Below are 15922 nucleotides of genomic sequence, written 5' to 3' on the forward strand. Positions count from 1 at the left end.
GAGACCGAAATGACAGTTCTCATTGCCCCTACCGCCATTACACCTTCTTATATAGTTATCTGCATACTTACTTTAACTCTCCCAGTTAATGGAGTTAAATCTGGGAGGGCGGGAGGGCAAGGGTTAAATATTAATAATTTTTTACCACCCTCCCCCATCACAAGACCAAGTGTAGGGCTTTGGACATAAAAAGCATTCAGTAATATTTGTTAAATGGAAAAATGAACATATAAATGAAAGAATAATGGAAAGCAGTATGTTAGGTTCTCTGAGGGATAGAAAGTCAAGAACTTACATGTCTGTTTGACTAGCTTAGTGTTCATTCTGAATCAAGGGTGCTACCTATACTTTTCTCACTTATAAATTAATTCAGAAGGTAAAATTCTGATGCTGCCAGACAAAAATGGAGGCAGAAAGAGAAGACAATTTCCAAATAAGGAAAAATAACAAAGTCCAATTACTCTGTCATAACTAGAGATCCTATCCTCATCTAAAACTCTAACTTAACAGCACCTATTCCATTAAATGGCAGAACAAATCTTTGTGCAATGTGGAAGGCAGAGGAAAGTATAATTAAACATATTACCTTCACAGTTTCATAATTCAGCAGCGAGTCTATGGCAGCGTTACCTGCATCATTATCCGCTTTGTTCATTTCTATTCTAAATCTAGTTCTGTAAGACAAAGATGTGCATAGGCATGAAATTTTTATTATAATAGCATAGCTAATTTCTGAACCTTGACTGGCTCCTGGGAAATACTTTACCTCCACCGTGTAACAGCAACTGTGAATGCTGTGTATGCACCAAGAGTCCCAAGGGTTACCAATGCAAACTGGGCACCACATCTATAATACTGGAGAAGCCAAAAGAAGAATTTACAGTCATTGTTCTTGCCAAATAGTTTATAATCTACAACAGCAAATATCAGTCAAAAGATTTTAATAAAAACATGCTGATGGGAAGTTGTATAAATAAATGTGTTAGGAATCAAATACCTTAGAAAAGCTACCCTAGGTAGCAAGGGAAGAAAGCTAAACACTTGCCACATTGATACTACAGTCAAATGCTGATGAAAAATAACCCAATAAGCCTTAAGAGGAATAAAGAGTATATATACAGTTTAAATTATAAAATATGAAATTGCTTAGATTATAAATGGTGAACAATCGAGGTAATCTGAGCATACCAGTCCAAAGTCATACACAAATATCTCTGCCAAAACAATTACAAGCACTAATTAAACAACTGATGGATGTGTTGAACTGACCAGCTCTTTACAATAACAACATGATAAAGATTTTGGACAGTCTCTTGAAGCTTGTGGCAAATAATTAAATTAACTGCATAACTCCTCTCATACAATGGAATTTTGCTTTCAAACCATGAATATTCAATAGCACACCACCTTCAAATACTAAATAGCCACTAATGAGAATGTAAGATAAAAGCTTATTATGAAAAATGTCTTACCAAAATACCACTGACAAGAGTCACCTCAAACATGATGGGAAGGAGATTAAATACTAAAGCACTCAGGACAAAACTGATACCCCTTGTCCCTCTGTCAATAGCCTTTGATAAAGCTCCTGTCTGTCTACTCAGGTGGAAAGCCAGATCCAGGTTGTGCAGATGGAGAAAGACATTTCTGGCTATTCTTCGGATTGAATTTTGGGCCACCTTGCCAAATACTGCATTTCGAACTTCATTAAAAAAGGCAGCTCCAGCTCTTGATACACCATCTAACAATACATTCAAAAGAAAAAAAAACTGAGTTATATAAACGTTAGAATCATAGGTATAAAATGTTAAGTATATAGTAAGTAAGAAAGTGTTTATACAATAAATGAATACATCACAGAATACTTAAAGTAAAAGAAACCTAGAAAGAAAGCACCTAACCTAGTGACTACCAATCTTTCTACCACTATGGATCCCTTTCATTGTTATTTCCCTCTATAAATTCCAGATGTTGTAAGATTTTTTCCAACTAAACACTTTTAATAAAGAGACGTCTATCTGGCCTTATTGTGGACAAATTCTAATCTACTTCAGTTCCCCCAAATAACAAATGATAAAATCGAGATCCTAAAAAATCAAGTGCCTTGACTAAAGCATGTCCCTATTCAAATCTCCTGAGTCTCACAAAGTGTCCTTCCTAATGCATGAGGGAACAAAGCAACATGTTCTGTTCTTTACAAATGGTAAATTTGTGTCATGGTTATTGAATATAATTCAAAAAGACATTAATGTATGCATATCATTATTTAGCTATTTCCCATTAAATAATTAACAACAGCAAGAAAATGACTAGAAAGAATTATTGAAAAGGTTATTTGATAGACTATCATTGTTATGATTTCAATGTCTTATTTCATGTTATTTTTTTCTAGAACTTGAAAAATTAGGCTGTTAGAGAATTTTTAGAAAGTATACCATAAAAAGAATTTTTAAAAACCACATTTCAAATATCTCACATAAAATGATAAACGTCCAAAATGCTAAATGTATTTGTGGTGAAAAGGTCATCTTCTCAAATATGATGAAACCCTCTTGAAGAAAGTCAACACCTGTAGACAGATCAAAGAATCACACATACAGCCAATCAGAACTGCCGTTGCCATGGTTGCAACTGTATTTGGTGCATCACTCAGGTTCAACATGTTTCCCGACATCTGGTTGAGGCTGTCTACAGCATATTTAAACATGAAGGGGACCACAATATTCATGGCCTAAAAATATAAAAGCAACAATTAACCATCATAAATAAATGTACTCTCTAAAAATAAAAATATTTACCTTAAGTTAGTATTTATGGGAATGTTTAGATATTAATCATTTATTAGTAATGAAATGATTTTCCCAGTTTAAAAAGATAAAATCTTTGGCAGTGGAGAGCTGTCATTTCAGAATTTCTACCTCACACTGACTGCCATGTTAATATTCATTTAAAAGCAACAAGCATTAGTCAAATGATCATGCCTCCATGAAATAATCCCTGATTATCTACTCAAAATGCTCTCTCCATTATCTGAAATTGCTACAGAGCTTATGACACTTAAGGCAAACTGTCTTATCATCATTTATGTAAATATTTTTCTTTCTTACTAGATCCTTGATGATCTGTATCATAATCCTACACTTGTTCTGTACTACTATGCTTTGTATTTAGTAGATATCCAATCAAATACATAAAATTATTTGTTCACCAAAATAACAGTAAAACTAAAATATTTAGTGAAAATGTATTTCAAAAGTAGATAAATTACAAGTATCTGTGGCTGACTGACTACTTGGGAAAAAACACAAAAATCGTAGATCTATTTGCCCCACAAAAAGATTCCTTTGGTCAGAGAGGAAGTGAAGGAAATGAAGAAGTACAAACTTTTGGTTTTAAGATAAGTGAGTCATGGAGACAAAAAGTATGGCATAAGAAACAGAGTCAATAACACTGTAATAATGTTGTATGGTGACTGCATTTTTGTGGTGAGCGCTGAGTAATGTACAGAATTGCTGGATCACTTTGCTGTATACCTGAAACTAATTTTGACATCATATGTCAACTATAACTCAGTAATAAAAATTTAAGAAGATTCCTTTGCTCCAATACTAAACAAAACTCACTATATACCAAAATAAGCTTTCAAAAACCAACCTATTTGTCTAAGAGAATACACCAGAAAATATGAAAATTATGGGTATACTGCTTTCATATATTCAAGGCACATTTCACATTTTCTGCAAGGTTATAGTATCAAAAACATCAACTATCACTTAAGAACAGAAAACTGATCAGAATGCCAAAGCTTTAAAGAAATTAAGTTCATGTATATCAATAACATATGAAAGCAATTCTTTTTTTAAATTTTTATTTATTTGAGAGAGAGAGATGGAGAAGCAGACTCCCTGCTGAGCAGGGCACCCAAAGTGATGCTCAATCCCAGGACCCTGAGATCATGACCTGAGTCAAAGGCAGCAGATTAACAGATTTAGCCACCCAGGTGCCCTGAAAGCAAGTCTGTAAGGCTTAACAAAAACAATGAAATCCCAGCTCTTGTTAATCCCATTATTATATCATTCATCTTTGTTAAACATAAAAAATATTGTCAACAAGCCTAAGTTTAGCTGACAGCTGACAGGAGCTATGTAAATCTTACCAATCAAGATTTCAAAGTAAAGTATACAAGTGTCCTAGCAACCAAGTAGGTTCAACAATACCATTAAAATATGCCGCAGATATTGGACCACGTTTAATAATGTAACACTTCGGGAAAAATTGCTTAACACTTTTTCTAACTTCTAAAATATAATCTAATAGAATAGCAAGTTTGAAGTATGATAAATTTCTCAATTTTGATTTCTATATAATCATATAACCTCAAGCTCTTGCTTCTGCTTGAAATGGTCTGCCTGCCTGATTTATCTTTCTTCCTTTCCATTTTTTTAAAACCCACTCTGAATACCATTCCCATCATGATGCCTTCTCTGAAACCTGCAACCCATTTGACACTTTTCATTTGCAAACTCCTTTTTTTCACAGTTTATATACCTCAGTATTTGTCCTTTTTACTATATATTTATCATTTGCTTTCCAGGTGCAATGTTCATGCATATACTGGCTTCTCAACCTCAGTTTACAAAACTTTTGTGGCAAAACAAACATTTTGTGAACAGCTATCAGAGACACGTATGGTACTAGGTATCTTTCACAAAGGTGAGAACTGAATGACATAATTCCATTCAATGGGCAGCCCTGTAATTGAGGAAACTTAGGTTCCATGAGGTTTAATGACCTGTCTGATAAGCAGCAGAGCTAGGATTAAAATCCAAGACTAACTTGAAATTCAGAATTTTTTCTAGAATACCATTGCCATATTAGCAGCTCATAAAGCAAGGGATCATATTATTCTACTTCATTTGTACTCTAAAGTAGATGCTCTCAAATGTGTTATTGTAACCAGCATAAAGTATGACATAAATAATTTTTAAAAATTTGAGCAGATTCCAGTGTTTCTGTATAATAAGACCACATCCCCTCACTTGCATTCTAATACAATTTCCTGAGCAGGAGAAAAAGTGATAGCTATAGCTAGCACACAATTCTCATAACTTACAGCCCATTGTATCTTTGTCGCAGCCAGAGTGAGTAGTGACTAAAAATAATGTATCATCAAGAAAGTTGTGTTATTTTACTTTCTTGGAAATGTGTTTGGGTCTGGTCAAATTTGGGACCATCCTTATAAATGTATAAAGAATGTAAATTATCATCTGCCTTGTATTTTAATTGACAGAAAAAAGGAAGTTAGCACATTTCTAAGAACATGTACTACCTCTAATATAACTACTGATTACTTCCAGTTTTCCCCCAAAAAAGTAATTTTAGAAAGGAAAGAAATTTTAAAATACCAAAGAAATAGAAAGGAGTATATTATGTGTAGATGTTTTTATTAGTATATGTATGTTGGCTGCAGTGGCCTTGTGGTACTTTGAGCATAGGGGGTGGCAAATATTGGTTTTACCTAATATTCTGTTTTCACAAGAACTACACTTAAGCCACCTCAGAGAAATGTGAATTAAAAAAAAAAAAAACCTTTTCTTCTGAAATAATTACAGACTCACAGGAAGTTGCAAAAGTAGTACAAAGAGACTCATAACCCTTCACTCAGTGTCTCCTAATGATGACATCTTATATAGCTGTAGTTGAATATCAAGACCAAAAATGTACACTGGCACATTACTATTAACCAGACTACAGAACTAATTTAATTTTTATCATACTTAAATATGTATTCATGTATGTGTGTGGTTTCTATGTATTGCCTATATGGTCCTATGCCATTTTATCCCATCTTTAGATCCATGTAACCATCACCACAGTCAAGATACAGAACTACTCCATCACAACAAGAAATCTCTTATGCTACCTCTTTATAATCACTCCCATCCCACCTTGCCCCATACCTAAATCCCTGTCCTCTGGCAACCACTAATCTGTGCTTTAACTCTATAGTTTAGTCATTTTGAGAATTTTATATTATATATATATATATATATATATATATATATATAAAAAATATGGAATCATATAGTTCATAATCTTTTGAGACTGACCTTTTTCTTCACTCAGGGTTCATCAAGGATGATGCATGTATCAACAGCTTATTTTTAAAGATTTATTTATTTGAGAGAGGGAAAAAGTATGCACATGTACGGAGGGGAGGGACAGAGGGAGAGAGAGAGTCTTTAGCAGACTCTGTGCCAAGCATGGAGCAATGACCCTCATATCATGACCTAAGCTGAAACCAAGAGTCTGATGTTTAATCAGCTGTATCACGCAGGTACCCCTCAATAGCTCATTTTTTATAGCTAAGTACTATTCCACAGATGCACCAAGCTTATTCATCCCTAAATGACATTTTGGTTGTTTGTAGTTTTGGACTATAAATAAAAAGATGCTGTAGAAACTTTCATACAGGTGGTCATAAGTTTTCATTTCTCTGGGATAAATTCCCATGGGTAATTTAAAAATCATATGGTAAGTCTATACTGAACTTTTTAGGAAACTGCCATACTCTTTCTGAGTGGCTATACCATTTTATATTCCCACCACCAGTAAAGTGTGAGTGATCCAATTCCTCAGCATCCTCACCAACATTTGATATCATTACTATTTTTTTTATTTTGAAGCCAATTTTTTAAGCAGGCTCCACAATGGGGAGCCTGAATCATGTCCCTGAGTCCAAGACCTAAGCTGAGATCTAGAGTCAGATGCTCAACAGACTAAGCCACCTGGCATCCTTTTATTTTGAAACTATTTTAGTAAGTGTATAGTGATATCTTGTAGTTTAAATTTGGGTTTCCCTAACAGCAATGATGTTTTCATATTTCATATTCTTTTCATATTCTGATTTTCCACCCATATATCCTCTTTAGTTAAATATCTGTTCGTGTGTTTTGCAAATGTTGTAACTAGACTGGTTTTTTGCTTTTGTTGTTTTATATTGAGTTTAAGAGTTCTCTCTATATTTTCTAGATATAGAGGCCTTCATTGGGTCTGTAATTCGCAAATATTTTCTAATGGTGTGTAGCTTGTCTTTTATCCTGTTGAGGAGCTTAAACTCCTACCCCATCTAGCAGCCATGAGGAGTCCCTTGCTTTAGGAGTCAATGGAGACCAAGGTGAGAACCTAGACTTTTAACCCCACCTGAAGTAATGCGGCAGCAGCCCATCCCCACTGGAACAGTATCATAGGATGTCTGCTAAACAAAAGATTTTTTAAAAAGCCAGAGTCTCATACCATAATACTCAAAATATCCAAAGTTCCAATAAAAAGTCACTCAGTATACCAAGGACTACTAAGACATCAACTTGAAATAAAAGAATACAATCAACACACACAAATGTTAGAAATACCTGATGAGGTTTTCAGAACAAAAGTGCTTCAAGGAGCATTTATGAACATGTTTCAAACAACAAAAAATACAATGTCTCAGCAGATAAAGAGGACATAAAGAACCAAACGAAAAATCCAGAACCAAAAAAATATAATGACTGATTAAAAAAAAATCTGAATGTATGGGCTCTATGAAGAATGGAGAGGACAAAGGAAAGAAATCAGTCAACTTGAAAACAGAACAATAAAATTTATTGAATATGAACAACAGAGAGAAAACACTAAAAAGGGGGGAGAGGGCACAAGACTCTGGGATCTATGGGACTATAAAATAAAGATCTATCACTCCTCTTTAGAGTCTCAGAAGATAAGAAGAGAAAATCTGAGGCTGGAAAGAGTATTTCAATAAATAATGACTAAAAATTCCCTAAATCTGGCAAAAGACATAAACTTACAGATTCAAGAAGATAAGTAACCCCCGATTAGGGAAAACCCAAAAAAATTCACATAAAGACACATTATAATTAGCATTCCAAAAGCTAAAGACAAATTTAAAAATCTTAAAAGCAGCCAGATAGAAACAATACATTATGTATAAGGGGAAAACAATTTAAAGAAACCAGATTTCCAGGGAGGCCAGCAGGAAGTGGCACAGTTTTCAAGTGGTAAAAGTAATGAACTGTCAATTTAGAATCCTGTAATCAGCAAAATTAGCCTTCAGAAATGAAAGGAATATCAAGACCCTTTCAGGTTAAGGAAAACTAAAAATTAGTCACTAGCAGACCTCCTCTAAAAGAACTTCTAAAGGAAACTCTTCATACACATGGGAAATGGTAGCAGATGGAAACGTGGAACGTCAGAAATGAAGGAAAAACAACAGAAATAGTAAATATCTGTGCAAATATAGTAGCCTATTCTCTTAAGTTCTTTAAAATATGTTTTATGGACAAAACCAAAAGTTAAATCATTGACTGATGGAGTTTTCACTGTATACAGATGTAATACACAAGATAACCTATAAATATAAATGGGAAGGTAAAGGGACTTAAAGAGTAGTAATACTTTTACATTTCACTTGACATGGTAAAATACTGATTCTAAGGAAGCTATGAGAAGTTCAGTATCAATATTGTAATTCCTAGAGCAACTACAAAAAAATTATAGGAGTACATAGATTAAAAGGCACAATAGATAAAGTAAAATGGGATAGTAAAACATGCTTAAATAACACAAAAGATGAAAGGAAAGATGAAATGGAGTAATGAAAGATGAAACTGGCACAAAACAAATAATAAAATGGTAGGCCAAACTCCAAATTTCTCAATAATTATAAATATAATGATCAACAAATTATAACCAATATAAGCAAATAATTATTAATATATCAATATAGTAATGAACCAACATTTTAAAAAACTACAATACCCCAGTGCCTGGGTGGCTCAGTCAGTTAAGCATCTGCCCTCAGTTCAGGTCATGATCCTAGGATCCTGAGACTGAGTTCCACATCAGGCTCCCTGCTCAGGGGGGAGTCTGCTGCTTCCTCTCCCTCTGCCCCTCCCCCTGTTCGTACTCTCTCACTTTCAAATAAATAAATAAAATCTTTTAAAAAATTAAAATAACCCTCCACCAAAGAAATCTTGAAGTACAAACCTAACCCACGATTTCTCAACCTTCAGCACTACATTCTGTCTTAGATAATTCTTTCTTATGAGAAGAGACATTCTGTACATTTTAGGATGTTTAGCAGTGTCCTTAATGTCTACCTACTATACGCTAGTGGCACCCTCATCCCCAACTGTAACCATCAAAAATGTCTCCAGATAGTGCCAAATGTCTCCTGAAAGGCAAAGTCACCCCTGGTTGGAAACCAATGGTCTAATCAAACATGTTCAGTGTCTATATGATAAAGCTACAAGTGCAGATGAAATAAACAAGACCTAAGTAAGTGAAGAGATATTCTATGTTCACTGACTGGAACACTCAATATAGCAGGGATGTCAATTCTCCCAGTTGCTCTAGAGATTTAATAAAAATCCATTTAAAAATCCTATATGGCTTCTTTGTAGCTATAGACAAGATCATTCTAAAATTAATGGACAAAGAAACTAGAACAGTCAAAAAAATCTTAAAAAGAAAAACTTTGAAAGAATCAAATTATCTATCTCAATAAAGTCAAGGTGGTGTGGATGAATGGACAGACAGACACATATAGATCAACAGACAAGAACGAAGTCCAGAAAAAGATACACACACACATACACACACACACATGTAGAGAGAATAATGGCTCCCTAAAATCTCCATGTGCTAAGGTACTAATCTCCAGAACCTGGGAAGATGATACCTTACATAGCAAAACAAACTTTGCACGTGATTAAACTAAAGAATATGAGCTGGGAAGAGTATTGTGAATTACCTAGGTGGGCCAAGTGTAATCAAAAGGGTTCTTATAAATCTTATAATAAGAGGGAGGTGGGAGGGGATCCAAAGTCAAGACAAAAGACATGACTATAGAGGACATAAGTTAGAGTCAGAGAGAATGAAGATGCTGCAGGCTTTAAAATGGAGGGGGGGCAGCCACAAGTCAAGGCATGCCAATAGAAAAGGCAAGGAAATGGGTTTTTCCCCCAAGAGCCTCTAGAGGGAACACAGCCCTGACAAATGCTTTTATTCTGACCCAGGAGACCTAATTTTGGACTTCTGAACTTTACAAAATAATATATATGTGTGGTTTTAAGCTATCAAGTGTGAAAAGTTTTTACAACAGCAATAGGATACAAAGGAAATTCAAATAGGAGAGTATAGTGTTTATGTTAAGAACAAATGGACAAAACAATGAACCTCCAACTACACTGGATACAGTAATTAACTCAAAATGGAGCATAAACATAAATGTAAAAGATGAATATATAACTTTTAGAAGAAAACTCAGGAGAAAATCATAATGACCTTGAGTTAGGTAAAAAGTTCTTAGACATAATAACTAAAACATAATCCATAAAGGAAAAAAATAATAAACTGGAACCCATCAAAATTAAAAACTCTTGTTCTATATAAAACACTATTAAGGGAATTTTTTAAAAAGCTACAGATGGGAGAAAATTTTTGCAAATTACATATCTGAGAAAGGTCTCATATCCAGAATGTATAAATAACTCACTGAATAGTAAAAACAAAAGCCTAACTAAAAATGGACAAAACTTGAACAGACACTTCACCAAAGTGCATAGGTGGCTGGCAACTAAGCATATGCAAGGATATTCAATATAATTAGCCATTAGGAAAACATATATTGAAACCACGAGACATCACTAAATGCTTGACAATATCATGTGTTGGCAAAGAAGTAAAGCAACTGGAACTCTCATCACTGCTGTTAGGAAGACAAAAATAACCATTCTGTAAAACAGTCCAGTGGTTTCTTATAGAGTTAAAAATACACCAACCATAACCTAGAAATTCCACTCTTAGATATTTATCCTAGAGAAATGAAAACTCAGGTTCATACAAACACCCACATGTAAGTGCTTACAGTCACTCTAGTTATAATTGCCAAAAGGTGGAAAGAAACCAAATGTCTACCAGTAGGTAAATAGAGTACATCCATACTACAGCACCTCAGCAATAAAAAGAAAAATGAACTATTGATAGACTTAATGAATTGGATGAATGACAAAGACATTATGTTGTGTGAGAAGAGCCAGCTCAAACAATTATATACTGCATGATTCTATTTATATGGTATTCTCAAAATGACAAAATTATAATGATAGAAGGCAAATCAGTAGTATCCAGCAGGTAGGGGTCTGAAGAGGACATATCCACAAAGGGGTTACACAATAGTAGCACATTTTTGTATCCTGACTATGGCAGTGATTACATGAATATATTCATGTATTAAAAATCATAAGAGTACACTTTACTGCATGTATATTAAAAGCAAAATTTAAAAAATAAAGCCAGTGTCTCAGGCCACACCAGACTTGGCTTCCTAGAGGCTGGAGAGGTCTAAAAATAAGGCTAGATGTTGATGTATTTCAATCAAAAATGACTCAGTATGGAATTTAATCCCACTGTTGTTTTCTAAAAATTAAGAAACTGTTTTCACTGGATTATAATCATGGGACAGAAGTTATGTTTCATCTATAACTGCAATGTGCCCATTAATTTAAGCACAAGAGAAATAAAAGGACTTACTACACAATTTTTTTTCTTTCCTAGATCAAAAGTTTATATCACATACATAAATAATCTAAATTCTTGAATTTTTAGGACTGGTATATAATTAAGGAATTGAATCTGTTTAACTTTAACTTGGAAATGCACAGCTTGGGACATTAAATTATATAATGGAATTAAGGAAAAAGTACAATCACCATCAAGGACAACCAAAAGTATGCTGTATCTATATGATGCCAAATTTACTGGTCCATATGATCAGTTTGCTGAGGTTCTCAAATTCTAGATTTTAAAGTGACTTTTCCCTTCTTGGTCATGAAAGTATTGTCTAAGTCATCTGAAGAACGCAATTCTTCCAGACCCTTTTAATACCTAAATTTCTCAAAAATTAATCCCTTTCACAGCAGTCTCTGATAATTAAGGACTCTATAACTAGTGCGGCCAAGAAGGGCCCAATATACATGAAGAGGTAAAAGAGAATTTTGTTTGTTCATCTCTCGAGTCTCAAAAAGATCAGAAGAAGAGAAAGAACATAATGGACAAGAGCACTAAAGGGAGATATTATTAGCAAGGCAAAACAAGAAGAAAAGAAAAGTAGATAATATATTCAATCTGTAAATACTATTCCTTCCAGAAAAGAGAGACAGAAGGAAAATTTTTGAACTCATTGTAGGAGGCCAACACTACACTAATACCAAAACCAGGCAGACATTATAAGAAAGGAAAACTCTAGACCACTATCTCTCATGATTACAGATAAAAAATTCTCACCAAAATATTACCAAATCAAATCCAATATTATATAAAAATAAATATATAACATGACCAAGTGGAATTCACTCCAGGTATGCATAGCTAGTTCAATATTAGAAAATCAATTAATGTAATCCATCCCATCAACAGACTAAAGAAAAAATATCCCATGATATCAATAGAGGGACAAAACCACTAGACAAAATCCAATACCTATTCATGATAAAAAAAAAAAAAAAACTCTCAGCAAACTGGGAACAAAATAGAAAGAAACTTCTTTATAGATCTTGGATATCAGCTCTTTGCCTGTAGTGTCAGACACATGAAAAAATGTTCACCACCACTAGCCATCAGGGAAATTCAAGTCAAAACCACATTGAGATACCACCTTATTCCAGTCAGAATGGCAAAAATTGAAAAGGCAAGAAACAAATGTTGGAGAGGATGTGGAGAAAGAGGAACCCTCTTACACTACTGGTGGGAATGCAAGGTGGTACAGCACTTTGGAAAACAGTGTGGAAATTCCTCAAAAAATTAAAAATAGAGCTACTCTATGACCTAGCAATTATACTACTGGGTATTTACCCCAAAAATGAAAAGATGTAGTGAAAAGAAGGGCCCTAAGCACCCCAATGTTCATAGCAGCAACATCCACAATAGCCAAACTGTGGAAAGAGCTGAGATGCCCTTCAACAGATGAATGGATAAAGATGTGGTCCATATATACAATGGAATATCACTCAGCCATCAGAGAGGATGCATCAGCTTTGCATCAACATGGATGGAACTGGAGGAGATTATGCTCAGTGAAATAAGTCAAGCAGGAAAGCCAATTATCCAGGGGGAATCAGATGGGTAGACAAACCATGAGAATATGGATTCCAAGAAACAAACAGGGTTTTAGAGGGGAGAGGGGGATGGGTTAGCCTAGTGATGGCTATTAAGGAGGGCATATATTGCATGGAGCAGTGGGTGTTATATGCAAACAATGAATCTTGGAACACTACATCAAAAACCAATGACTAACATAACAATCAAAAAAATAAAACAAGAAAGAAACTTCTTCAACGAGATTAAAGACACCTACAACAAAACCCTGTAGCTAACAACATATTAAATGATGAGAAACTAGATGCTTTACCCCTAAATCTGGGAACAAAGCAAAATGCCCTCTCTTATCGCTCTTGTTCAACATGGTACTGGAAGTCCTAGGTAATGCAATAAGAAAAGGAAAGACAAGACACACATGTTAGGAAAGAAGAAATAAAACTATTTTTGCAGATGATATGATTAGCTATGTAGAAAATCCCGAAGAAGTGACAACAACCAACAACAAAAAAAAACCCTCCTGAAACTAATAAGCAACTCTAGCAAGCTTGCCAGGATATGAGGTTAATATACAAAAGTCAACTGCTTTCCTATTTATCTCCAGTGAACAATACATGATTTGAAATAAAAAATTAAGACCACCTAAATTTGTACCCAAAATGATATAATTAGGTATAAATCTAACAAAGCATGTTCAAGATCTATATGAGGAAAACTATAATACTCTGATGAAAGAAATCAAAAAGGAACTTAATGAACAGATTCCATGTTCATGGATGGAATGACTCAATATTGTCAAGATGTCAGTTGTTCGTAAACTTGCTCTAAATATTCAATGTAGTCCCAATCAAAATCCCAGCTATTTGGTAGATATGGACAAACCAATTCTAAGCATTATAGAGAAAAACAAAAGACCCAGAATATCAAACACAATATTGGAAAACCACTGTCAGTGGGCTGACACTACTTGACTGCAAGACTTACCATAAAGCTGCAATAGTCAAGACAGTGTGGTGCTGGCAAAAGAATAAATAGACCAACAGAACAGAACAGAGTCCAGAAATAGAAAAATATACACGAATATATTCAACTGATGTTTAACAAAGGAGTAGAGGCAACCAAGTAGGGGGAAAACAGTCTTTTCAAAAAGTGGTGCTAGAAGCTAGTGCAACCACTCTGGAAAACAGCATGGAGGTTCCTCAAAATGTTGAAAATAGAACTGCCCTATGACCCAGCAATTGCACTATTGGGTATTTACCCTAAAGATACAAACGTAGTGATCCAAAGGGGCACGTGCACCCGAATGTTTATAGCAGCAATGTCCACAATAGCCAAACTATGGAAAGAACCTAGATGTCCATCAACGGATGAATGGATAAAGAAGAGTATGTGTATGGGTGTGTGTGTGTGTGTGTGTGCAGCCATCAAAAGAAACAAAATCTTGCCATTTGCGGCAACATGGATGGAACTAGAGGGTATCATGCTTAGCGAAGTGAGTCAGTCGGAGAAACACAACTATCATATGATCTCCCTGATATGAGGAAGTGGAGATGCAACATGGGGGGGTTTGGGGGGTAGGAAAATGAAAACAAAGATGGGATCAGGAGTGAGACAAACCATAAGAAACTCTCAATCTCACAAAACAAACTGAGGGTTGCTGGGGGGAGGGGGGGTCAGAAGAGGGTGGTGGGGTTATGAACATTGGGGAGAGTATGTGCTAGGGTGAGTGCTGTGAAGTGTGTAAACCTGGTGATTCAAAGACCTGTACCCCGGGGCTAAAAATACATTATATGTCTATTAAATAAATAAATAAATGAATACGGCCAGCTTTGGTGGGCATTTTTTTTTAAGTCTTCCTGTTTTTTGTTGTTTTTTTTTTTCCTCTTCACATTGTTGCTTACCACTTATGCTATCAGTGTGCCTAAATGTGTCTTTATTCTCTTCTCAATTTACTGGGAGCTGAAAACCAAGCTTATGAGAAATATGCATTAAGAAAGAGCCAACAGGGTTCTGAGGAGATTGTTTTATAAAGTTCTTAATGCTTTGTTACAACTAATGATCCTGTATCTTACACTGGTTTCAGGAGTGAATTCCATTAAGTTGAGGCTCTTAAATCTGATCCACAGATAAACTGGGCATTACCATATAATTTCTGACTGCATAAAAGAGTTATGTAAATAAGGGTCCTTAAAGTTAATAATGCTCCCTCCAAAGTAGCTTTTATCAGCTCAAGTTTCATTATTAGAAAATGCCATACAATTTCTTAGTTACGCAACAAACTGCATAATTTCTCCTATTCTTACCTTTGCACCACCCAAAAATCCCAAGGAAATGCCAACTCTAGCTCGTAGATCTGGCCTGTCTTTGGGCCACACATAAGAAACCATTGCTTTCATGATTTTCCGAGTATCAACATCTTTTAACTGTTGAGAGAGAGAAAACAAAGAAGTAAGAAACATGTCATTTCAAATATAACTGTATTTTAATAATGTAGAATTATGTACATATTTGAGAAAAATTTGCAAACATTATAAACTTAACTTTTTTTATTTAAGTATAATTAATATACAGTTAATGCAATCCCTATCAAAATACCAATAATGTTTTTCACAGAACTAGAACAAATAATCCTAAAATACGTATAGAATCACAAAGGACCCTGAATAGCCAAAGCAATCATGAAAAGGAAGAAGAACTCTATGATCCAGTAATCACACTACTGGGTATTTACGCAAAGAATACAAAAACACTAATTCAAAGGGATATA

The 15922-nt window shown here is 34.6% G+C and overlaps 1 protein-coding gene across 6 annotated transcripts in view; it reads right to left on the bottom strand.

Moving 5' to 3' along the window:
- Positions 1–15922, bottom strand: part of ABCB7 (ATP binding cassette subfamily B member 7) — a 156252-nt gene that overhangs the window by 39529 nt on the left and 100801 nt on the right. For all 6 annotated transcript variants that reach the window (XM_045087338.1, XM_004779922.3, XM_004779921.3 and 3 more), the window contains 5 exons: positions 15459–15578; positions 2599–2731; positions 1473–1741; positions 767–855; positions 587–674 (listed from right to left, as the gene is read on the bottom strand). In XM_045087338.1, the coding sequence (XP_044943273.1) occupies positions 587–674; positions 767–855; positions 1473–1741; positions 2599–2731; positions 15459–15578 (699 nt within the window). The remainder of the gene's footprint in view (positions 1–586; positions 675–766; positions 856–1472; positions 1742–2598; positions 2732–15458; positions 15579–15922) is intronic.

The sequence above is a fragment of the Mustela putorius genome, unplaced genomic scaffold, assembly GCF_011764305.1.
Source record: "Mustela putorius furo isolate JIRA1106 unplaced genomic scaffold, ASM1176430v1.1 tig00001114_pilon_pilon_pilon, whole genome shotgun sequence".
NCBI lineage: Eukaryota > Metazoa > Chordata > Mammalia > Carnivora > Mustelidae > Mustela > Mustela putorius.